Source organism: Nicotiana sylvestris, chromosome 11, assembly GCF_000393655.2.
Source record: "Nicotiana sylvestris chromosome 11, ASM39365v2, whole genome shotgun sequence".
Lineage (NCBI taxonomy): Eukaryota > Viridiplantae > Streptophyta > Magnoliopsida > Solanales > Solanaceae > Nicotiana > Nicotiana sylvestris.
The window spans coordinates 100394203-100420996 of NC_091067.1; the positions used below are offsets into that span (position 1 = coordinate 100394203).

General features: G+C 36.7%; 1 protein-coding gene and 1 pseudogene across 1 annotated transcript; one reads left to right on the top strand and one right to left on the bottom strand.

Moving 5' to 3' along the window:
- The first annotated feature begins 12647 nt into the window (after positions 1–12647).
- On the top strand, positions 12648–17399 carry LOC104217164 (triose phosphate/phosphate translocator, chloroplastic-like). The gene is made up of 12 exons (XM_009767324.2): positions 12648–13240; positions 13339–13410; positions 13890–13955; positions 14076–14154; positions 14254–14374; positions 14609–14704; positions 14967–15079; positions 15230–15307; positions 15399–15515; positions 15657–15756; positions 16202–16302; positions 17038–17399. The coding sequence occupies exons 1-12, from the start codon at positions 12966–12968 to the stop codon at positions 17059–17061; spliced, it is 1242 nt and encodes a 413-aa protein (XP_009765626.1). The 5' UTR covers positions 12648–12965; the 3' UTR covers positions 17062–17399.
- Positions 17400–17591: 192 nt separating this feature from the next.
- Positions 17592–24149, bottom strand: LOC104217165 (pentatricopeptide repeat-containing protein At1g26460, mitochondrial-like; annotated as a pseudogene).
- Positions 24150–26794: the final 2645 nt, after the last annotated feature.

Below are 26794 nucleotides of genomic sequence, written 5' to 3' on the forward strand. Positions count from 1 at the left end.
CGGTACGGGCAGAAAGGGCATAATATCTGGCCTGGCCTCCCCCGATAGGGTGGCCTCTACCTCCCTAACCTCCACTTATAGCTGGCTGAGTAGGTGGGGTAGCAACTGGAGCTGTAACCATAGTCTGAGAACTCTGCGGGACACGCTGTGTCTGATAAGTCTGTGGAGGTGCACCCCTCCTAAGTCTGGAGCAATCCCTCACTATATGGCGGGTGTCACCATACTTAAAACAAACTCTGGAGGATGTGGTGGATGTGACTGGCTCGGGCCAGGTTTGTTAGACTGACCACTAAAAGCGCCGCGTGCAAGACACGCACTAGATACTGGAGGTGCATAATAAGGCTCCTGAGGCCTAGGAGGAGCTGGAATACCACTAGCTGCTAGAAGAGCTGAATGAATGGGGCGACTCATATAACCCCTACCATGACGAACTGCAGCTAGAGCACGGGCACCAGAATAATGTCCCGACTCTCAAGACCTCTTGGCCTCCCTCTTCTCCCTATCCCTACTATGCATACCATCCACTCTCCTAGAAATACTCACCACCTACTAATAAGAAATATCCATCTCCAACTCACGAGCCATGCTAGACCTGATGCTGGGAATGAGCACCTCAATAAACCGGCGAGCCCTCTCGCGAATAGTAGCAACCAAGGCTGGTGCATGCCTAGCCAAGCTAGTGAAACGAACAGCATACTCTGAGACAGTCATAGCACCCTGCCGCAAATGCTCAAACTCTGCACGATGCGTCCCTAAGGCTATGAGGAACATACTCTCTCAGAAACATATCTGAAATATGAGTCCAAGTTAGGGAAGCTTCCTCATCCGGACTGTCTAACTCATAAGTATACCACCACTCATAGGCGGCTCCTCGAAGCTAGAATGTAGTGAAGGAAACCCCGCTCGATGCGAATATACCCATGGTACGGAGGATACAGTAGCACTCATCTAGAAATCCCAGAGCATCATCGGATGCTAGACCACTGAATACAAGAGGCTTGTACTTCCTGAACCTCTCAAGCCTCAGCTGCTCATCCGCGGAAGTCGATGCTCTGTCCTCGGGCTGATCTGGGACTGCAGGTTGTGCAGGAATAATCTTTGGGACCTGATCAACATGCACTCACTGCTCAGGAGTGCGGGCGGTGGGAGTCTATGCTCCTCCCCCCGCCTGAGATGTAATTGCAGCAAGGGGAAGCAACCCTACCTGAGCCAAAGTGGTGTACATGCTCATGAACTGTGCAAGAGTCTCCTGGAAAGCTGGAGTAGTAGTAGCAGTAGGCGTATCAGGTGCATGAACTCCGGCTGGAACTGCTGGTGGAACCTCAATGGCAGCTCGCGTGGGCGCTCTGGCTGCACCACGTGTGCGTCCTCGGCCTCTACCCCGGCTTCGACCTCTGACGGCTCCAGTAGGGGGTGCGGGTGCCTAATCATCTCTGGTAGCACGTGTCCTCACCATCTGTGAGAGAACAGATGACAGAAGTTTAGAATTGTGATATCAAAATCTCGCATGACAAGAAAATCAAATGAAGTGGAATTTTCCTAACAGTTACATAGCCTCTCGTAGATAAGTATAGACGTCTCTGTACCGATCCGCGAGACTCTAATAAACCGACTTGTGATTCATGAATTCTATGAACCTAGAGCTCTGACACCAACTTGTCACGACCCAAGTTCACCCTTTGTGAAATTTCGTGATGTCACCTAGACTCTACGATTAGGTAAGCCTAACAATTGCGGAAAAAGAAACAAAATGTGGAAAAACTAATAAAAACTGAAGGTAAGCAAATATAAAAATGTTTAAGATGCTGCTCGGCATATACTAATACAAGATCTCAAAAACTGAACAACTTCCCAAAACCCAAAATCTCATGAAATCACAAGCTGTTTAATAACTACAAGGGTCTAACTCCAGAATGTCCAAACAAAAGTAAATACAGAAGGTCTAATACTGTAAGAAAGAATGGAAAGGGACTCCTCGATCTGCGGATGCGGCAGATATACCTCAAAGTCTCTGGAGAATCGCCTCGCCTCAAGGGTAGTAGGGCTAAATCGAAGTGTAGGGCTAAATCGAAGTACCTGGATCTGCACATGAAAAATATGCATAGAAAGGGCATGAGTACACCACAACGGTACTCAATAAGTGTCAAGACTAACCTCAGTCAAGTAGTGACGAGGAAAGTCAGGGCCCTACTGATTATAGCTTAAAACCCAGGTAAAATAATATAGAATATGATAATATAAATGCTAACAGTATGAAGTAACACAGGGTAATAAGAATAACAACAACTATAACAAAGACAAAATAATCACAGAAGGAATACAGCTCAACACAGACATAACAACCGGGGATATCCCAGGATACCGTCCTGTAGTCCTCAAATGTAAATATCCAGTTATAAAAGTGCAGGGGGATCTACCAGAATACAAATCCGCAGTCCCAAAGTAAACATGCAGGGGAATCTCCCAGGATACCGTCCCGTAGTCCCAAATTAAACACACAACAGCAACACGAAGAATATTAAGTTAAATCCAAATTTCATACCAAGGTAAACACGTATTTCTAACCTAGCATTGCTGCACATAATTCAAATAAAGTAGTGGAGCAAGTAAAGCAATTAAGTCAATTAGACATGCTTCCCTAAGCTAACAGTACTTAAATTGTAAGTAGTATAAATAGGAAAGGAAACACAATTATAGTTACTTAATGAAAACAGAATTTTCAACAATAAGCACAAGTACGCACTCGTCACCTCACGTACAAGGCATTTCAAATATCAACAATTCCAAATCCTAAGGGGAGTTCTCCCACACAAGGTTAGGCAAGCCACTTACCTCGAACCGACTCAAAATCAACCTGAAACCGCGCTCTTGCCACGAGTACTCGACTTCAAATGGCCCAAATCTATTCCAATCAATTGCATAATGTAAATATAACTTCAAGTAACTGATTCCACTAATTAATTCTAAGTTAATACTCGAAATTAGGAAAAATGACCTAAACGTCCCCCGGGCCCATGTCTCGGAATTAGGTAAAAGTTACAGATTATGAATCCTCATTCACTCATGAGTCTAATCATACCAAAATTATCCAAATCCAATATCAAATCCCCAATAAAAACTCAAAAATTAGATCTAAGAACTTTTCCAAAGTTTTCCCCAATTTCTCACCCCAAATCCGAAATTAGATGATGAATTCATGTTTAGATTAATGGGTTATAAGAAAAAAGAAGTTAGGAATCCAATCGATATCTCTGAAAATCTCTCAAAATCTCGCTCAAATCTGAGCTCCCAAGCTCTAGTTTTGATAAAAATGGCCAAACCCTCGACTTTGAAATTTTATATTCTTCCCCAGGCAAATCCTTAATCGCGATCACGGAAGCTTCCATGCGATCGCGAAGAGCAACTTCGCTGGCTCATAGATTCAGTCTACGCGAACGTGATGCTTCCGCTGCTCAGCTCAACGTGATCGTGGTTGACCTCACGTGATCGCGAAGAGTAACTTCCACTCCCCAGATGCCTCACTTCTTCCTCTTCGAGAATGCGGCGTAGCCCAAGCGTTCGTGATTCAACTCCTACCAATACTAAGCATTCGTACTCCCTTTCCCGTGATCGCGTAGAACAAAATCCCCTCTGCCTCATCCAAGACTTCACGAGCCTCCTCACGCGATCACGATGAAGAAAAGTCTGCAACAAAAGTCAGCAAAAATCTGATCCTTCTCCACGTCCAAAAATGGTCCGTTGAGAATCTGAAACACACTCGAGGCCCACAGGACCTTAACCAAATATGCCAACCAATCCTAAATATCATTCACACTTGTTCCAACCTTCGGAATGCTCAAAACAACATCAAAACACCAATTTAATATCGGATTCAAGACTAAGAACTCCAAAAACTCTCAAATTATGCTTTTGATCAAAAAGTCTATCAAACTTTGTCCGAATGACCTGAAATTTTGCAATCACGTCACATTTAACACTACGGAGCTACTCCAACTTCCATAATTCCATTCCGACCCTGATATCAAAATCTCACTATCGAACCGGAAACTTCAAAAATTCAACTTTCAGCATTTCTAGCCTAAATAAGCTACGGACCTCCAAAATACAATCTGACACATGCCCCTAGGCCCGAAATCACCCAACAGAGCTAACAGAACCAACAGAATTCCATTCCGAGTCCGTCTTCATACTGCTCCGACTACGGTCCAAATTCTAAAGCTTAAGCTCTCTTTTAGGGACTAAGTGTCCCAAAACACTCCAAAACTCAAAACCAAACATCCCGGCAAATCAAAATAGCAAAAACAAATACAGGGAAAGCAGTTAATAGGGGATCGGGGCATTAATTCTTAAAACGACCGGCCGGGTCGTTACAATTTCTTTACAAAATAAGTACACCTTTTCTCTTTCATTGCCTTCCCTCAAAAGCCACCTAAGTTCCCTCCTTACTTCTTCTAGAGCTCATTTTACAATTAAAGTGCTTTAAGAGGTAAAATGATCAAAATAATAATAATTAAGAACAAAAAGGGAAATAGGCTTGTTATGTGGTTGCCAATTAAAAGTCTATAGGCTCAAAAGGGTTAACTAGGTATAATTTTATTTGTGGTAAGCATTAAGCTCAAAAAAGATCAAAGAAAGCCTAAAATTATTTTTCAAACCAAGCATCATCTAAGATTTCGCTTTAATTCACATGTCAGGCAAGGTCTAGACTCTAGTGAAATGACATGGACTACATAAAAACCTCACTACATATGGCACATGACTCACTAAGGACGGTTCCATTCCGACTTTCAAACAATTGCAGATATTCACGAAGCCACAAATTATTAAGCATTAAGCACAAAGTGAATGCAAGCCAAAAAAATGAGTCATATGCGTCAATAGACATGCTATCTAATTCAACAAGGCATCATAAGAAATTTCAAACCATAGAGAAGGTAATACACATGCTACAGCCTAATTATGCTACTATCAAACAAGTCAAAAAGGCGCCTAGAAATCTCATATTTCCTATTCTTCTATTCCTACATCCTAATCTACTCTAGAAATAAGCAAATTACCACCGGTTCAAACTAAATCCCATAGAAAAGAATCGAGACAAAGAAAAACCACGGGGGTTATTACTACCTAAAGAAAAAATAAAAAAATATGTTTTTGGATTTTTCTATATTTCAATTTTGTTTGTATTTTTTGTTAGACTTTAATCCCTCAAGAAAACTGTCTAGGAGATCCATCATGGGAAAAGTCCTCATTTTTCTAAAGAAAATATTTCTTTTCGATTTTTCTGTATTTTTGCTTCTTCTTTTTTTCGAATCAAATTAACTACTACTAATTCAATAAAAGTACCACTAAAATGATAAGCTAAATTTTTTATTTTTTATTTTGTCTCATTAAGCTAAAATAGAAAACAAGAAGATAATAACTACTAAACTAAAATAGAAATAAGAAGTTATTAGTTAATCTGCTATATTTACATATCATAGGGGATTTTCCACCCCAGACTTAAATCATGCAGTGTCTTTAATGCATATAAAAGCAATGAAAAGCAAGTAATGTGGTAATAAAACTCTCATCATAGAAGGCACTATCACCAGCTGCCCAATCCTCATCATCATCGCCTTGCTCAGCATCCTCATCTACTTCCTCCTCATACTGCTCTGGCTCGGCCTCGGAGCACTCATGTGTGTTGATATCTTCATCCTCGGGTAATTTCAGGTCCTCGCCAAGCCCAATCAGATGTTGGGCATGCGCATTGAGCGGAAAATGCTCATGTAAGTTGGCCCGCTCCTCTGTAGTAGCTAGTCTCCCTCCAATCTAGAGCTACAATTCAAACATCCCATAAAAATGGGCCATGAAGGTATCATCGCGAGCATTGTGCTCGGCACCAGTAAGCGCAGTCATATCATTCTCCTTCTTTGCCCGGATGTTGGTAATATTGGTCCCTCTGAGTGGTGCCGAAACGACTATATTGAACTCCGGATCCTCCTCTACTTCCTCATTTCGTGGATACGGTGTCAACATGTTAGCAAAGAAAAACCTATCTATCCTCTTTCTCTTTCACACATGCGCCATCTGGTGGCGTATCAAAGGGCCCACATTCAGCTTTTGGCCGGTCATTAAGAAATAAAGCAAGCATTCCCTCTCACGCCCGATCACAGTATCATGGTTGCATTATAGCAACCGTGTATTGATCAATTTCAACCAAACCTGATCTTCCTTTCGGCTTCATCTTCTTTTTGGAAGTTTTATATGACAGTGAAACTTTTTTTTTTCACAGACCCACGCAGCCACAAATTTGATAGCACATAAAGCGTATCTAAGCTCTCGATATGTCGGGTGGGCAATGATTTTACCCAAGGGATCATGTGGAATATCCGGAGCTCCCAAGTAGTTGCATAGAGCAGATGAAGAAAAATCAATCAATCTTCCCCATATTGGCACATAGTGCTCTGGTTCATCTGGATCATATCCAGCATAGAACTCGCGAATAAGGTTCACATTAATATCCCAAGGGTTTCCGAACACATAGCTCAACCCAAGCTCATGAATTGACTTCCATATTGCTGGATACTTAACTCGTAAACGATGCTCATCAATAGCTAAATCGGGGTGCATATGCTTAGGCCGGCAAATCTTGTACCATGCCTTGGTGGATGGGGCTATAATCTTAATCATATATTCACGCTATCCCTGAGGCCTTGGGCATGAGGCTTCCATGGCTGCAACTGCCTGTAATCTCTCAGCCTGATTCGAAATAGACTCTCCTCCTTTCCGCTTTATCGGTGGCGGTGCAAAGGAGGTCTTGCTTTTAGCTGGGGCAGTAACTTTGCCTTTTCCTTAGTTAGTTGGTAGTGTATTTGGTTTCAGATGGACCATTTTCGTACCTTCACAAGTGGATGTTAGTCAACTTTAGAGGGCATTGAATCAATTCGAACATGGTCGTACGACCCCACACTTAAAGGTTTAGCACATGGGGTTCAACAAAATTGGAGCTACTTAGACTTCACCCCCTTTATTTTAAGCATGCTTGTATCTTCCATTCAATCAATGTCACAAAGATGTATAATACAATTCTTATACATTTAACCACAATTCTTGGCTCTGATGAGCCACCCCACACTTAAAATTTTAAGGGACGTATAACAACATAGCACTCGTGTAACAATCCTGGAGGCTCAGGCTCCAATAGAGACAAAGAATGCCTTTACAGTATTTTGAAAAACACTTGGTGTGCACTAGTGCCATGGGGTCTTTGTGTAGGTGAGAGATTGCATCACCCTCTCAAATCGACTTGGGAACTGAGTGTGAACACTCGTTTAAACAACAACAATACCACTCCCATAAGCTTCATGGGGTTGGGACAAACATGCACATTATTACCATGAAGAACATTTCCAAAGGCTGCAAGAGATTACTACTCCAACTAATTCGAGATTAAGGGGAGGGTAGAAATCATACCTTAGATGTTTGAGATAGAGGACTGATCTTCAATTAATAGTGAGATTACGTGAATGATTGTGTGAGAGGGGAGTTGGGGAATTTCTGGTGAGTGGGAAGGAGAAGAGGGGGAGGTAGTGTTGTTCTTGAGCAGGAAGAGAGAGTATTTAGGGAGGAGTTGGGAGATTTTTAGTTTAGAGGGAGAGAGGCTGAATGGTTTTGTTTTGGGGGATGGGAATTTTAATTTGTTGTGTGCGTGTATGTTTCAGTTTTATAGGGAAAAGAAGAAGAAAAGGAAAAAAAATCTTACCTGGCGCCGCGAGGCCAGACGCGACGTGGGACTCGCGATAGACCAGACGACGCGTGGGTTGAGGTGCGCTTGGGGCTGGGTGACGCGAGGCAGGGCGCATGCTAGAGCTCGCCTTTGAGCTCACGGCGCTTGCTTGGATGCGAGAACAGGCAAGTGATAAAGCTCGCGACGCCCAGGCTATTGCAAGCTAGGTCCTTCGCCTGGCATATTCCGAGGCGCAATATAGTGCGGTTTTCGCTTAATTCTTGACTCCTGGTCACTTACTTTCAATTTTCACATGCCCGTACCTAATCAGCCAACCTGAAACCATTCAACATAAGCTCATTAGTCCCTAAAATAAAAAATAAAAAATAAACTACTCTAAGAAATGGGTTGCCTCCCAACAAGCTCCTTACTTAATGTCACGACATGATGAATACAACATTACAATGGATTGCCTCCCATGAAGTGCCTGATTTAACGTCGCGGCATGATGCAGTCAACTGTGATCAAGGCCACTCTACACTTAAGGGTCGTTTGGTTGGAATACGATTTATACCGGTATAAGTTATGCCGGTATAAGTTATATTAGGATAAGTTATGTTGGGATTAGTTATGTTGGGATTGTTGTTTGTTCATTATTTGGTATGTTGTATTAAGAATGACAATTCCATAATTTCTAAGAAGAAGGTATAAGTTATACCGGTGCTAATTACCCCACCTTCTATAAGGTATAAGTTATGCCAGTGTTAAAATTAACACTGGGATAACTTATACCTAGTTTGGTAACCAAACAGTATATTAAGGTGGTATTAAATTTTTACATCACGCTTATACCTTCTTATACCTCGTACCAAACGACCCCTTAGGGGTTTCTTCAAATAAATCACTGACATAACTTTTTCCTCATTGTCCATGCTAAGGTAGTATTTTTAGCCTTTGCCCGTTGACTGTGAACTTTTGAACTCCATCTTCCGACTCAATTGCAACTGCTCCCATAGGAGATGGCGACACCTGGTCTGGAGCCAGGAATGAGTTCAACGTACTTTCATGCTTTTTTCTTGTATTTTTGAGCAACCTTCACTCGTCTTTATCTTCCGATGATCCTACACATAAAACAACATATTTACTTCAAAAATTGCACAATTAACCACTAAACTAACAAAATGTATGGCAAGTAAAGTACTAATAATATAAAATTATGGTCAAACATCATAGGTACACAGTCTTTTGTAATTTTTTATTTATTATGTAGGCAAAATACATAGTTTACCTATCAACCTTGCTGTGAAATCTTTGTTACACACCTCTCTTTCACGAAAAACCTTTTACACACTCAACCTTTCAAAAGTGTGGCTAAGACACACTACTTTTGTGCTTAACCAATTTTTTAGATAACATGAAAGTCATGCCCTATTAGGGTCATGACACGTGTCATTGACTTTAAAAAGGAAAAGAATATTCAAAATTAAAATTAAAATCCATCTTCTTCATTTTTTCATTTTCTATCTCAAGCACCATTGTTGCTACCACCATGATTGTTTGTGAGAAAGTTTCTAATAACACTAAAATTCAACCACACTATCTACACAACTGGCTGAAAAGAATCGAGTAACAAACTGAGTTCAATAACCCAACAATCAAAACGACCCAATTGAATTTTCAAGCCTTTTTTGATTCCCCAACAATGGCGAATTCTAGATTTTTTCACCAAACCTTCAATACTACTGTTAAAGTTTTTAAATCTATCACAAATAAATAGTTTTCACAATACTTGGATAATAAACCGACAAAATTCGCTCAATTTTAAATCTAAAATTGATGTGTTCTTTCAAAAAATTTATTTGGGGAAAAAAATGAGGGGGAGGGAGGTGAGGAGAAGGCCAGAGGGAGGGAGAGGGGTTCTTGTAGGGAGGGGAGACAAAAAGTGAGATTTTTTACGGGCTTCACATGTGTTTTTGTGTGTAAATACGTAAGTGCTATCTGGTCAAAAGTAATGTGTCTAATAGGTAAATTATGTATTTTACCTATTTTGTACTCTATTATTATTGACTGATCTAGCTAGCAATTTATTATGTTAGACTTCTAACATATACAAATTTCAAAACTTCAACTTAATAAGTTATTCAAACTTTAACTTTGATGAGATGTTTGCTCGCTTTTCAACTATTATTTTAATAATTTTCTTCTATTACCATATCATAAAACTCAAACATCATAAACATCGTGTCCATTTAAATAGCAACATATAAGTTAAAATAGATAGAATATCACTTTATACGTACATTTTAAAAAGTGGAGTGGACATATATATCATATATCTGGAAGGATGAGTTGTTTGAAAATATAAATGAGAACCCAAATAACTTGACTTGAAACACATAAAATCTAAAAGTGATATCTCTTTTACGAGATTGCTATGAGATTATATATAAATAATTTTAGTAAATATGACAAGCCTATTAATTTGTAAGAACACTTTTGATTTTCAAGTGCACGATTTTGGAAAATATAGACTTTTTGAAGGAGACAACAATATTAGAAGATTGTTGTTTTTCTGCAAAGCAAATAGTAACAACTAACAACTTATAGTGAAGAAATACAACTTAAGAACACAACTTTTTATTTGAAAAGCATTTATTTGTTGTTTATATTATAACAATAGTCTAATATGAGTAGCTAACAAAGCTAGCCCAAATTGAAATGTCTTAATTAAAATTCTCTTAAAATATTGCACGTCAAACACTATAAAATTTATATTGTCAGATTAGAAAATAAACAAATAGTATACTTTATTTCATTATTTGCCATTATTGAATGGTGACGAGATCAAGAAGCAGTCCAGCTCCCCTTACCCATGCGCCATGCCTTTCTTTCCTTTAGTTGAAACGTAATACGTCAAAACCAATTCTCTCTTATTGTTAATAGAATAGTAAAGAGATATTGAAAGAACAAATTAAGAAAAAAACAAATAAGGATATCAGTTGATCACAAAAGCTTCTTTTCTGGTTCCATGACCAAAGTATCATCCAAAGGTCATATGTACATTATTCTAAGAGGGTGTTTAGCTAAGCTTATAAGCTGGTCAAACTGGCTTATAAACATTTTTTGGCTTATTTACGTGTTTAACAAAATTAAAAGTGTTTATCAGTTAAGTGCTTGTAAGCCAAAAACAAGCCAAAAGTCATCCTTAACTTATCAAATTTCACCTTATAAGCACTTTAGGTTTGACCAAAATATTTACTATTCTATCCTTAAAATACTTCTTTTTAAAACAAAACTTTTTGTATACCCAGTTTTTCAACTGCTTATTATTAATTTCAGTACTTTTATCCAAACACGTAACTGTTTATTTTTTAAATCAGCTTCAGCAATTAAAAGTGTTTTTCAGCACCGAATGTTTATCAGCTACTCTAAATCAGCTAAGTCAAACGGGCTCTAAATTTATAACTCATACAACAGTAAAGCTTTGTCCTAATATCATCACCAAGAAAATAGGCATTTTTGGGTTGACGTGGCCTTTTTTTATTTTTCTTTTTGTTTTTCAATCCATTATTTTAATAAAATGTGTATGTGTGTGTGTGTTTTTTTTTGTTGGGGGGGGGGGGGGGATTGGAAAAGAGGGTTTAGGGAAGAAAAGTTCAAAAATCCTTGAAGACATTTGCCCAAAATGATTTGTTTAGTTACTTTCTGAGTAATAATTTTCAGGTTTTCTAAAAGAAGCTTTTCCATATGAAATCTATTAATTTTTAAGTACTATTACCTATTAAAATGAATATATCTTTAAAAATAATTGTTAAAACCAGCTGGTTCTCTTCAAAGTAAATGAAATAAGACGGTTTACATTATATTAAAATGTCTTGGGGAAGAAAATTAATATGATATATAATTCTCACATCACTGGTCACTAGGGATGTATATATAGGTCGGGTTGATTCGAATTTTTCAATTACCAAATTAAATTAGTTGTGTCGGGTTATTAAATCTAAAGACAAATCAAACCAATAAAAGTCAGATTTTTTATCTCGGGTTTTTCGGATTTTTTTGATTTTTTTTATAAAGTCTTCATAGCATAAAACATAGAATTTGTGCTCCAAATATTTCTTTAATCCTAGTAAGACAGAATTATATAAGGTATTTCTCAAGAAAATAACATAAAATGTGATATGAGTCATGGTGTTGTTAAAATAAATACGACTAATAAATACTATTATTTACATGACTAAACACTAAAAAAATATATGCATTATACATTTTATTTAAACCATGAAAAAACAAAAAAATAGATATCCAACACTATTCTCATTTCTAGTACAATTAAATTGAATGTCTTTTGTTAGCGTTAGTATTGATTTTTGATTTTGGTTTGTGATTTCTTTGAGTTACTAACATTTATGGACAAACTGCACCAAACTAAACCGATATATAGTTGATTTGATTTTATTTTGATAAAAGTCGAACCAACCCGATCAATGTACACCTCTAGTAGTAATAATAACACTAATAATAAATAATAAATAATAAATAATAAATAATATATAACATAACATAATATAATGTAAGGTAACATAGCATTCAGAAAGTGATTATTAGAGATCTTCAAAACAGATATTATTATTCTATTAAATATTACATCTTGTAAAAGAATGTCAAATATTTTTAAATATATTTTAAAGAAAATTCGATATAATGTGTAAAATATATGTATATATAAAAATTATATATTTATATATCGGGTTCGGATTTTTTTTAATTAATATCAAATTAAACCTAATCGAATTTTTTTTAATCGGTTTAATTTATCTTTTCAGTTTGGTACGATTTTCCGGTTGAGTTTTAACCCCCGATTACTACCAACAAAAAGAAAGGAAAATACTCAAAATAGATACAAGCAACCATCAAAAGGAGCTTTCATATTAAAGAGAACATAACGGCCTAATGAATCAAACATATCTTCCTCTTCCCTTTCCCTCCCTTTTTCTCTCTGTTAATTAATCATCCAACTGAAAGTCTCAAAATAGCTATCAATTATTTCCTCATTTTTTTCTTCTTGATATCTCCGCTCTTGAACTAATCACAACCTTGGTTTCAACGTTATACTACTACTTCAATTTCTCATTTTTCTTGTTGGTTTTTCTCTAAAGAGACTTTTAATACAAATTCCATATACTTTTTGTTGAATTCTTGGTGTTTTTGCATTATTCCAATATAAGCTTTGGTTTCAATTTCATCTCTTTTGATCATGGCTTCAATGCCTAGTTCCATTCAGTTTTCTCTACAAAGATCAAATTTTTCTTCAACCCACAAAGTTGCTAGTACAAATTTAGTTCCTTTGAGAAGTCTATCAGTTGTTTCAAATTCCAAAAGCTTTGAACTTTCACCTGTGGGGTTATCTAGAAAGCCCCTGAAGTTAGTTAAATGCAGTCAACTACTGAAGCCAAGAAACACTGTTGATGTTTTTATCACAAAGGCTGCAGCTGCTGATTCAGAGGGTCATGACATTGAAATTACTGATGGGTTTGATTTTCTTTTTCTTTTTATATTTTGGACTTTATTTTTCATTTTATTTACAAATTTTACAGTATTATTTTATTGATTTTCAATTTTGTAAGCAGGTATGCTAAACCAACTAAAGGCTTTCCTGAAAAATTTCCAGCTCTAGTTACTGGATTCTTTTTCTTTACGTGGTAAGCTGTTGGGTGACTTTTGGACTAGCAAGTTATTTGACTTGTAAATCTTTTACTAGCTTTTTTTGGTTACTTTTTGTTTTTTCAAAGAAAGAGTTTTTTTTTGGGGAGGGGTGAGGGAGGGGGTATTAGAGATGGAGGGGATATGGATTGAAAAAGGTAAAAATGAGGAACTGTGATGGTCAATTTTCATATTGGACACAGCGACGAAGCCAGGAACTTATATAAGAGGATTCAGAAAAATAAACTGCTACACTAGAATTTTTCCTTGTGTCAAGGAGATTCAACGGAATATATATAGAATTTGTCTTTACTCCATTTGCTTGGTATAATCTTTCGACAAAAGGGATTCGATTGAACACCCTTCACTCCGCCTAGTTCTGCCACTGATTGGAGATATAGTTTTACATTTATCTGATAGCTAAAAGTTTCTTATGCCAATTTTCAAATGAATCTGATCATTAAGTCTTCTAATGCAGGTATTTTCTGAATGTGATTTTCAATATACTCAACAAGAAGGTCTACAATTATTTCCCATACCCATAGTAAGTGCCATTAGTAATTTGAGAGACTGTTAAATCTAATATCCTGTTATGCAAATAAAGAAAATGACAGCTCCCCTTGAGTTTAACTTCTTGAACATGATTTTTTTTATGCTTTTGCAGCTTTGTTTCAGTTGTACATCTCCTAGTTGGAGTAACCTATTGTCTTATTAGTTGGTCTGTTGGTCTACCTAAACGTGCAGTAAGTTTCATTTTTCTGCATTATTTATATATATTTTGTTAATATGCTCATCAGCTGGCTTTAATTAACTTGCTTGCATTGGTCAAATTATATGATAAGCCCATCAATAAGGAACTTCTGGCACTGCTCACTCCAGTAGCATTTTGTCATGCTCTTGGACATGTTATGTCTAATGTATCATTTGCAACTGTTGCTGTATCCTTCACTCATACCATCAAAGGTAATAACTCAACAAGAGACACTACTTTAGCTCGCTAATTTTTTTGTTTTGAATAACGGATGCTTATAAATTTATACAGTTCAAATAAGTAGATATGACATCATTACATAAATAGTGGTTGTTAAGGCTGATATATGGCATCTGAAATTAGTTTTAGAAATAAAAAACAGTTCAGAATACTTCATTACAAACTTATTCTGGAAAAACTGACATTTTCTCATTGTTGTTGGACAGCGCTGGAGCCGTTCTTCAGTGCAGCTGCTTCTCAGTTTGTCTTGGGGCACCAGATTCCCATCTCTCTGTGGTTATCACTGGCCCCTGTTGTCATTGGTAAGTGTCATATATAGCACTGTTTTTCTTTTCTTCCACTAGTTCCAACATTTACCAGCTGCTCAAAAAATCTTGGCTGTAACCGCAAAACTCAAAACAACTTTTACAGTATCCCATAGAAAAAAAAAACTTACTTAGAAGATTAACCACGTACGTTGGATGACCAACAAATCCTCAACACTGAGGTTCTACCTCATTCTTCTTGCCAACCTAGCCTGCTCAAATTCTGATCAAAACAAAACTGATGGCTGAAACTTTTTAGGGGTATCGATGGCTTCATTGACTGAACTGTCATTCAATTGGACTGGCTTCACTAGCGCAATGATCTCAAATATTGCTTTTACTTACAGAAGTATCTACTCAAAGAAAGCGATGGTAAGTATTTTCCCCATATGGTACTACTCTGCTCTGATATAAACTATGCCAGCATTACCTTCACGCTGGACTAAATATACAGGTAGGCTTACTAACATCCAAAAATGCATCGAAACTCATCTCCATTTCTTGGTATGTTGTTTTTCGCAGACTGGAATGGATAGTACAAATGTATACGCATATATTTCAATTATGGCCCTCCTCTTTTGCCTCCCTCCAGCCATATTTGTAAGTTTGCTTTGCTCAGAGATGCTTTAACCTGCTTTCTCAGTATATTATGAAGATAGAACTAATTGGTGGCAGCAATATGCAATGTCAGATTGAAGGACCCCAACTAATGCAGTATGGTTTCAGGGATGCCATTACTAAAGTTGGCCTTTATAAGTTCTTATCTGACCTCTTTTGGATAGGGATGTTCTATCATCTGTATAACCAGGTAGGCATCGCGTATGTGAATAATCAATGCATTAGGGTTTTAGTAGAGTTTATAATCTTTTCATAGTTCAAGTTTTTCTGGTTAATTTCCTCGAGTTAATTCCTTTAATTTCATAAAATTTATAATTTTTTACCTTTGCAGGTAGCTACCAACACATTAGAGCGGGTTGCGCCACTTACACATGCTGTTGGAAATGTACTGAAGCGAGTTTTTGTGATTGGTTTCTCTATTGTGGTATTTGGTAAGCGTATGCTCTAATATGCTCTCACCACAATACATGTGTTTTTATATATGTCAAACGAATGAATTATGAGTTCTTGATACTCTACAATTGAAGTGTGCGTCTGTCTGTCTGCAATATAAAATTAAAGGATAAGTAAACTTTGCCTGATACTAAGATTTTTAGATTAACTTTCCTGATAGTATCAATCAAGAATTCTCGAAGTCCAAGCATCCCTCGAGCTAAATCAAGTCCTTGTTGACGAGTTCTTTTCAACTCTGGTTGCCAAAGTTCCCACTGACGGCTAAGAAATCTGTCTGTTACATTTCTGCTGCAGTGCATAAAAGCTACTGGTGCATTGTACAACTTAACTTTCAACACTGTGCTTCATGACCTTGATAATTGTCCAGATTCTTGATTCAGTATGTTAATTTGTTCTGTGCTTAACTGTTTCAAAACTTTGCAGGGAACAAGATATCAACTCAAACTGGGATTGGTACTGCAATAGCCATTGCAGGTGTTGCTATCTACTCTTTAATAAAGGCAAGGATGGAAGAGCAAAAGCGGGTTAGTCCTTAAAGAACCATCTAACCTCATTCTTCCTTTTCTCTGTCTATCCAAGTGTACTACTACTGTCCTCATCCCAGTAACGTGATCATAACTTAATCTGGTCGCACAAAAATATTTGAACACTTCAAGAATAAAAGCTAGTACACAACAACTTCAAAAGATGTAACTTCATTTAAAAATTTGAATTTTTACCATAATGTGGTGTAACTATATAGAAAGAATCAGCTTTCCAACTTTAGTCCTGCTTTAAGATATTCTTCTACCACCAGCAATTTAACACAAAAATCAAACTTTTTTGTTCTTTTTGAACAGTCTCGTTTCATTACATAGGGAATCTTAAGAGGTCAGTTGGTCGGCTATCTAAACGTCCACCTTCTTGGTGGGGGTTCTATTCCCCACCTTGTAATCCCCTACACCATTTCCACCCCCCACCCCCACCCCCCCACCCCACCCCAGTGTACAATTTTAAAAAAAAAAGTTAAAAAAAATGTAGCACTACATATAATGGAATGGAACCAGCAGAATTCCATTTTGAACAAAGTGTTCTTATGCAAAATTAGCAGTCAGACCTACACGTGCTGTTTGACTTATAATTGAGGTTAAATTTGCTCTCTATATGTACCTAATTTTTTCAATAAAAAGCCATATTACTCCGAATTTGGCTGCCTTTCAAGCAAAATGGAAGTTGTAGAAAATTGAATGCACTGCTTTAATAATCTTGTCTATTTTCAGAAAGCTGCCCTTGCTCATGCATAATAGGGCACATTAACAAAGCAGGGGGAAAGACTGGAGACAAAAAGTACCAAGCAGTGCAGAGACGATCTGATTAATGCAGGAGAATAGTTACCTCATCTCAGCTATGGCTTTTTAATTATTTTAGTTCACTTGTTTCTTCTGTACAATTGTGAATTTGGCCTCATTTTGTTGGTTTGAATATTCACAAGGTAGATAAAAGCTGATAAATTCAGCGGGCAGTAATCCCAGAAAATAAGACTCTAGATTACATTTTGTTTTTTCAGTTGTTTACTGAGCTATTCAAAAGATTACAGTGATGCAAAGAATATAATACAATTCGTAAATAGTTTGAACAGTTACCTCCAGATGTAGAGGATACAGTACTGCAGATCAGACAATTTTATTTCATTTGAAGTGAGTAAATATTCACAGTGGAAAAAGGATGCTAGATTCATCTCAGTACCATGAATCCCTGACAAGTTCACCAGCAAAATGGTCATTGACATAAGAAACAGAATCAATTTTTCAGAAGACGAAAAGCAAGAACCGAATGAAAATTTGTATCTAATGTAACATTTTCAGCATGAAAATTGTGCTACAATTGTTTACCAAGACCTTGATCTCATTGCAATAGTAGCAATGCGTCTTTGCTTTTCCTCTTCCTAAAGGGTACAAAAGAATATGAAAATGCGAAGAAATTCTAATTAGCCACTCCATGGCTTAATCCCAACCAGAATTTTATAATTTATAGACATTGGATAAAGGCTAAGGCCAAGGACACACGATGCACAACATCACCAGATTTCGTCAACTCCATCTGCACGTTAATGTCATACTTGTGGATGCTCTCCTGGAGAAGAGGGAAAGAGACCCTAGGATAACTTTAAATTGCTATAAGCAATGATATCTAATCAACCATCTATCAAGTCCTTAGCAAAAAGGTCCCCATTAACAAACTAAAAGGGGCCAACAGATTAGTAGGGTAGACTGTGAAAGTGATCCCAGAGTCACTGCAGCACCATCTATCCGGCATATTCAGTACTGTATTCAAGATTAAACAGCATGTTCCAACGGTTCTCTGTGCCCATTCGGATGTCGAACTATTTGGCCCATGATTCCACCCGATCGTCAGATTCATAGTCCATCTCTCGAGTACATCGCCTTCGGATCTTTTTCAGCATTTCCTTAGATGGTTTATATTGTGCACGCACCTGTACATGATGCCAATTTTTATATTATTAGTCAGCTCAAGCCATTTATTTGAGGGGACTGCAGGGTGGGGTGGGAGAGTGATTGCAGTCAAACTACGAAGTACCATCTCGTCGACAACAGAAATTGCGCCTTTAAGGTCTCTCTTAATCAGTTGAGCATCAACAAGCAGAGAAAAAGTCATTGCATTTGGCTTAACACCTAAACCTACAAAGTGCTCATACACTTTTGCAGCTTCATCCCTCTGCAACAAGAAGAGGAACTGCATCAACATGCATAGAACCATAAGACAAAAGATATGCAAAATGACTAACTCCATTGATTATAAGCTATAGGTCTGCTTAACAAGAATCATTTCACCATAAACAAGGAAAATAAATGAACCTTGAATACTATTTTAAGTAAACAATCATTTAGATATGAACACTGAAAACCATCACAGCTACTAACCAGACGACCTATAATTGCGCTCAAATGTTTAATAGTATCCAAGAAGATTAAGAGAGGGTTAAAGTCAATAGCATGTTATAAGGCCTGGTGTTGTGACAGAAAGAGAAAGAGAGAAAAAAATGCATTGCTGTCCAATGCTTTCATGAAGATTTTACGTTCATTTATTTACCTTTCCTAGCTTCCCAAATGCATTTACCAGAGCATTGTAAGAATGAATATCTGGGGTTAATCCAAATATTCATTCAATTGCGGTGAAGGTCTGATAAGCACGATCAATATCCCATATGTTGGCACAGCCTAGTATTACACAGTTCAAAGCAGTAACAAACTTGTACGGGGGATCTGCCCGGCTCAAATTCTCCAAATAATAGTAAACCTGAACAATATCTTAGGAATCAGCAGCAAGACAAAGTATAACTGTATAAAGTGACCAAATAGGAAAAACCCTCTAACCAACTTTTTTTAAGCAGGTATCCATAGATTTTCGGCACAAAGGCTGTGCAGATACCCGTATTCACAACTCAAAAGAAGCAAAGGAAAGCCCTTGTTCATCTTACAACAAGGAACCTATAATATCTATCACCGATGCAGCATCTTCTAAACACTCCTCTCTTATGCCGAAAGTGAAACAAAAATACGCAATTCATCTTGAATTTCTGCATATAGGTGTTGATTCCTTGAAAAGCCCCCTAACCAACTTAAGCAGACGTAGGGAAAAGCTGGGTGTTCAAATTTGCAGAGTTTTTATTTGGTTAAATGTGTTGGCGTTAGTGCATTTTAATATTAAAGTGTATTATTTCTTGTGAGATAGTGGTTATAAATTGGCAAGAAAGTGATCATTACTTTGTTGTAACTCATGAAACCACTAATGCCATGATCTACCACTAATTACCCACTAAAGATTAAATTTTGTAACCACCAACCATGTTCTACAATTTTATTATCCCACTACCTTATTATTTATTTGGAAGAAATTCTACACCTATAAATAGTGGTGTTTCTTCCTTGTGTTTGGTATGGGAAAGTAATTATAGAGAGTGTTTGAATAAAGAGAGGTTAAAGTTGTGAAAAAAGAAGAAGAGAGTTTTTTACTTTTGTTGAAGGAAGGTGTTCATCTTGGTGGAAGTAGGCCTTTGTTTTGATCCTTTTTCTGCCAATACCATATAAGCAGTGTCAGATATCAAAATATATTTCAAGCAGGGACAACTGTACGGTAAGAATTATCTGAAAACCAAAAAGAAAGGCATAGCTACCTTGCATTTCTCTATAATTGAGACTAATATATCCAGCCTGTTGTTGAAAACACAGCTGCGTACCACTCGTTGAATACATCCATGGATAACTTAAAGCCGGATTTCAATGATGAATCAACATATTTTAAGGCATCTTCAATGAGATTGCTTTAAAAAGTAAGCCCATAACCGAGTCATATGACTCATTACTGGGTGTTCAAACTTGCAAAGTTTTTATTTGGTTAAATGTGTTGGTGTTAGTGCATTTTAATATTAAAATTATAATATTAAAGTGTATTATTTCTTGTGAGATAGTGGTTATAAATTGTCAAGAAAGTGGTCATTACTTTGTTGTAACTCATGAAACCACTAATGCCATGATCTACCACTAATTACCCACTAAAGATTAAATTTTGTAACCACCAACCATGTTCTACAATTTTATTATCCCACTACCTTATTATTTATTTGGAAAAAATTCTACACCTATAAATAGTGGTGTTTCTTCCTTGTGTTTGGTATGGGAAAATAATTATAGAGAGTGTTTGAATAAAGAGAGGTTAAAGTTGTGAAAAAAGAAAAAGAAAGTTTTTTACTTTTGTTGAAAGAAGGTGTTCATCTTGGTGGAAGTAGGCCTTTGTTTTGATCCTTTTTCTGCCAATACCATATAAGCAGTGTCAGATATCAAAATATATTTCAAGCAGGGACAGCTGCACGGTAAGAATTATCTGAAAATCAAAAAGAAAGGCATAGCTACCTTGCATTTCTTTATAATTGAGACTAATATATCCAGCCTGTTGTTGAAAACACAGCTGCGTACACACTTGTTGAATACATCCATGGATAACTTAAAGCCGGATTTCAATGATGAATCAACATATTTTAAGGCATCTTCAATGAGATCTGCTTTAAAAAAGTAAGCCAATAACCAAGTCATATGACTCATCATTAGGCAGAGCTTCTTTATACTCTTTTCCAACCTCAATCATCCTGGCATAAGTAGCACATGGGAATGTCATTATATAGCATTTATGGGGCAAATATCTCATTTAAATGGGGCAAATATCTCATATAAGAATTACGAAGTAATTCTTATATAAATGGGGCAAATATCTCGTGGACGGTGGCATCAAGAAGGTTCCCTAGTACAGGCATGAAACTCACATTTTTTGCTTGGTGGGCTTTTCAGCAAAAACTAAAGACGAAGGCGCAGGAGAATAGAGGAATATTCAAAATGGAGGAGAGCTACTGAAAAGGATGACATGCAAATAGCAAAAGCTGCCAATCCAATTTTTATTCACTTGACTTGAAGTTTGGCTAGCAAGCAAATCATTTTAGAGTGTTTAGATACCATAAAATATTTTCCGCCAAAAAGGGAAAAATGACTTCCTCACTTGTGGATGAAGCTATTTTCCTTTACCTTTTCCTTTTATATAATATATACATCCCAACTCTTTCCATATCACAAACTTCGACCAACTTGGACATTATTGTCAATTTTTAAACTCCAAGTATCACCAAAACATTATTCTTCCTTATCCTCTACCATGTGTGATTATCAAATAATTTTATTTTATATCCAACCGGAAAACATAAAATGATTTCCCATAAATAAAACATTTTCCAAAAAAACACATATTTCATGGGAAATATTGTCCTCCAGAACAAACTCTTCCCCGACGTCATTCATTTCATTTTCAAGGTAATGGCACCTATGCTTTAGTTATTAAGTAATTAAAGTACTCTAGTAAGGCCAAATGGAGAAGAGAGAGATCTGCAAAGCACTAAGTCAACGCTACAAAACCAGTTAAACACATGAACACGATCTGGCTGAGAATGATGGAGAAGAATAGGAAATGGTTTGCCCATATAGCAGATGATGACTCTCATAAAATAGCTTGAGTATATTTTTCTTAATTATACATCATTTCTGCACATTTGATATGTAAAAGGCAAAACCATCTTGTCACTAATTTTACTTGCAGTCATGCACTTAATCCAATGCTTAGAAACAAAAATGAAAAGGTGTATCACAAACACAACACCCTTATACACAAAAGACAATACTACAACCCTTCTTCACCAGATCCACGAACTAACAACAACAACAACAACAATCTCAGTATATTCCTATAAGTGGGGTCTGGGGAGGGTAGTGTGATGCAGTTGTTACCTCTATCTAGTGAAGGTAAAGAGGTTGTTTCTAATAGACCCTCGGTTCAGAAAGGTGAGAAGAAGAAGAGAATATATACTACTGGAGAGAAAAGGGGAAACTTTCAACTATCTAATAACCTTCGACCTCCACACCTTCCTATCAAGGGTCATGTCCTCAGTACGCTGAAGCGCGTCATGTCCTGCCTAATCACCTCACCCCAATACTTCTTTAACCTACTCGGCGTTTTCTCACACCCGCTATGGCTAACCTCTCACACCTCCTAGGAGTAGCATCAATGCTTCTCTAAATATTCTTTGTAGACAAAACTACTATGCCAAATATGATTTTAGGTCCATTATCTTAAAAGCTACGCCACCTAGAAATTTTCCGTCATATAAACCATAAAACCAAAGCATTCGTGATATCCAAGACTCATAAATTCTACTTCTTAATTTCATCAATTTGTAGGTCTTCAAGCTCAAATTGATGTATGGAAAAGCGAAAAGGCAAATCAAAGCAATTTAAGATAATTGAACATTAAAAAGTTCATTCCAAACAAAATACCCTTACACGAAAGAAATAATAGAACCCTCCTTTATTCTATCCATACGCCAAGAGGCTCCTGAATGTATCCAGAACCATAGTGCAAAATACAAATTTTCATGCATTATCTTTTAAAGACATGTCACCTCAGAAACTAGTACAACAACATAGACTGAATCCCAAACTTGTTGTAGTCAATATGAATCTTTCTGTCCATTTTGCAACATTTGAACCCGTTTCATTCCTATATTCAATAATTAGTTTATGTTCTCTGCTACTAGACTAGAAGTTCTCTCCATTTCTTACTAACATACAAATCTCTAACAAGATCAAAACGAATCTTAGTCTTAGCATATATTAGACCTAATATATATAAACCCGCATGACTAAACATTAATTCATACTAGTTGCGATTGCCTTCCTTCATGTAAAAAAAATGGAAGTAAATATATTTTGGCAATATTCCTATCCAATGCTCACAAGTCAGAAGTTCTACATTCTAATCTCATGACTATGTAGTTCTCCAAACTCACTACCTACCTACAAAAGAAAAAGAAGGCAAGGCAAAGCAATTTAAGATAATCTAACATTAAATTGAATGATGTATAAACAAACCTGCATAAATAAGAAAATAACTACCTTTATGTGGCAACATTTCCTTTTTAGTCTGTTCCAAATAGATTGGTAGCTTTCTAAATTTGGAAACAATTTTAACTTAGAATTTTTTATTTTATCCCTTAATGAAAAGTTTTTATAGTAGTACAAATGTTATGACATGATTAAGACCATAAGTAACTTATGGCATGTTTTAAACCATAAGCTTCAAAAGCATTCATTTCTTTCTTAAATTACGTGCATATTCAAACTTTGGCATATGAAGTGGCAAGGAGGGAGTACCTAATTTCGAGTGCGATCAGACAAACAAATATCACACAATGACAAGACGTGTGTATGCTTAGTGTATTTCACTAAATACTGACCGTTCGAGCAATTTGCGAGCTTTCTCGATCCAAGATAAGGGATGCCTCGCTTGATACATAGCTTTAAAGATCAAATTATGCGACGCACTGTTAGCAATCAAACCATACTCCTCCATTTGACCAGCTAATGCCAACAAATCATCAGCCGACGCACCCATCATCAAGTCAGCCCTTAAATAATGATGAAACAAATTAACAACAGGTTTATTCGGCTTCCCGTTCTTATCCAACGACCTAATCCAAAGCTCAAACAGTTGTTTCATATCCTCCCATCTTTGGGTCGTCATCCAATCAGCAAACAGGTTCATCAAACCATGCGTATCAAATGTTTGTGAAATTGCCTGAATGCGAGATGCAAGGGGATTGGTGAAGAAATGATAGGGGTATGACGGAGGAGGAGGATGAGAAGGAGGTGAGGGTGAATGGGGCTCGCCAGTTCTCGTTGTACATTGGGCTGCCGGTAGCAGGATTTGGTGGCATTGGGGTTTGCGGCGGAGATTCAGCGGCGAGTTGGGGTTGTTGTGAGAGAAATGTGAAGGTTGTGATTCATTTTTTGAAGTTGAATATGGCGGCATTGTGAGCCGTTGATTTTGTGGTTAACTTGATTGATTTATAGCGCAAGTTGGTCAAAAGTGTTTTAAAAAAATTGAGATGTTTGGCCAAGCTTTTGCAAGAAAAAAAAGTATTTTTGAGGAAAAGCAGAAGAGTTTTGGAGAAGCAGAAAAAAGTAGTTTATTTCCAAATAAAATTTTGAGTAGCATTTTTTAGAAAAATACAAGCTTGGTCAAACACTAATTGCTGCTCAGAAGTGTTTTTCAAACTAATTAGCCAAACACAAAATGTTTTTCACCAAAAATATTTTGAGAAAAATATTTCTAAAAAAGCACTTTTCAAAATAAGCTGATTTTTGTAATTTGGCCAAACGGACTATTAGTCATGATTGCCAATGAAGCCATTTTGGTACGTACAAAGGGTGTGTGTTGTCAAAAATGCGAGTAACAAGAACAGAGATTTCATGGAGAAAGACGCAGAGAGGATAGTGTGAACTGACTGAGTTGTTAGGCCTTTGGGAGTGTTTGTAGCAGTTTCCTATGTTTTTACAGAGTGCTTTCGTGAATCGTCATACAGAAAAGTCATAACGGCATTTGTTGCTATTATCAACAAGTTACAGGGATTAATTGAAACACCTTTTTCTTTTTTTAATAACAGGAAACCATTTACCCGCAACATTTTAGAAGTGCATCTATTACACGTGTTTGATTATTATTACCCGCGCCTATTCCAACATGTGTCATAAACCAAGAAGAAGAAAAAAAGATAAGCAGAAAAGAACCACCTGCCCACATCTCCCCAGAGAAAAAACAAAAAAGAAAAATAACACCTTGTTCCTCGTCTTTCCAACCCCGTCATCTTTCCACCACCACTACATTACCACTGACCCTTCCACCATAAGCACCTTCTTTTCTAGTTTTACATTCAACTCTTTGACCGCTTTTTAGCCAGTTTCAATAAAAATTTCAGATTCGAGCTCAAACTCAAAGTTTCAAATTTTTAATGGTATTTTTTGAAATTTATTAAAATTAATCACCAAATTTTCAGCAAATCACCAATGGTGTTGGGGAAGAAGATGAAACAAGGGGGGGGGGGGGAGGGGAGGGGGAACGAAACGGGGGTTGGGAAAAAGACATGGCTTATATTCTTTTCTTTAATTTGAAAAGAAAATAGTTAAACGGGAACCTGAAGGTATGTTTTCAGAATTTTTTTTCTCTTCTGACATAAATTTTTTATTTTTCACGCCCTTGTTTTATGTGTAATATACGTGTATGCCACATAACAAAAGAGGTGTATAATAGACACACTTCTAGAAAGTTATATATGTAAAAGATTTTTCGTAAAAAAGATATGTGTCAAAGGGATTTCGATGCAAGCTTGATCGGTAAACTATATATTTTTGTCAAAGGCAAGTTGACTCGCCTCAAGTCTCATACTCATGTGAGGATAAAGCTAGTTCCGTGGCGATTCTAGAAAGTGATCGCATGACAATTAAAACGTCCGACTATACGAATTTATCCTTTAAAATTAATCAAGAATTAAGTGTAATACAATGGAAACAAAATTAATAGTACTAACTAGTCGGGATGAAGGTTTAATGGTTGTTGTTCACAATACATTAGGTTCAAGTAGATATAAGAGCAAATAGAATTTATATAGTTTAAGGAACAATTAAGAGAAATCATATCAATAATGGGAAAAATTGCATCTAAATCTACCGAATGAATATAGAAATTCATATTAGTGAAAAGTAACTACCCTGAAATTTAGGTCATATTTGCTTGTTACTTTGCTCAAAATCAGGCTGGTTGGGCCAGTGGAAATGATGCAAGTAATGGGTTTTTAATGGGCCTACCATGATCCAGTTAAAAATTGCAAGAAATTACTGGGGCATTTGCATCTATACCCGCTTTTTGTGTCACGTTTTAACTTGTGTCCGCTTTGCAAAAAAAATTGCAAACGTACCCGTTTTTCCGCATAACTTCAGCATACAAGGCTGAAATAGCAAAGGCAATCACGCAAAACTTCAGCATTCTAGTAGTCGGGCCTGAAGTTCAGCTCTAGCGTTGAAGTTTTTGTTTTGTAACTGACGAACTTCAGCTCTAGAGCTGAAGTTTTTGTTTTGTAATTGGCGAATTTTGTTTTTGTAACTGGCGAAGAGCTGAAGTTTTTTTTTTTATAACTGGCGAACTCCAACTCTAGAGCTGAAGTTAAGGTAATGTCGATCTAATACAACTTTCAAGCTTTCTGTTGTATTCACCCATTCCAGTCCTTTTTTTGTATGTCTCCTCGTTGTAATTGCTGGTGAAAAATTTGTCTGCCTCTAGCCTCCTACATATTTGCAAATCAACATTCTATTAGTAGTTCTTCAAAAGATTTGAGTTTTACTCACATTATTATCAATACAGTGATGACAGGTCAATTACCATTTTTACTATTCTATTACTTATCATAAAAATGGGTTTAACTTATATGCACTAATAAATCACGTAAAAGATTGTAGTTGATAAAAAAAAGCAACCCAGAGCATCAAGCTTTTACTATGTGCGGGGTTCGGGGAAGTGGAAAATGGGAAAGAAGAAATTTCCATTAAAAGTACGGAATTTAAAAAGAAGAAGAAGAAAAGGAAGGAG

Coding starts and splice junctions, on each gene's coding strand:
- LOC104217164 (XM_009767324.2), top strand. CDS start 12,966: ATGGCTTCAATGCCTAGTTCCATTCAGTTTTCTCTACAAAGATCAAAT. Junction 13,241..13,338: donor GACATTGAAATTACTGATGG/GTTTGATTTTCT, acceptor TTTTGTAAGCAG/GTATGCTAAACCAACTAAAG. Junction 14,155..14,253: donor TTGGTCTACCTAAACGTGCA/GTAAGTTTCATT, acceptor TTATATGATAAG/CCCATCAATAAGGAACTTCT.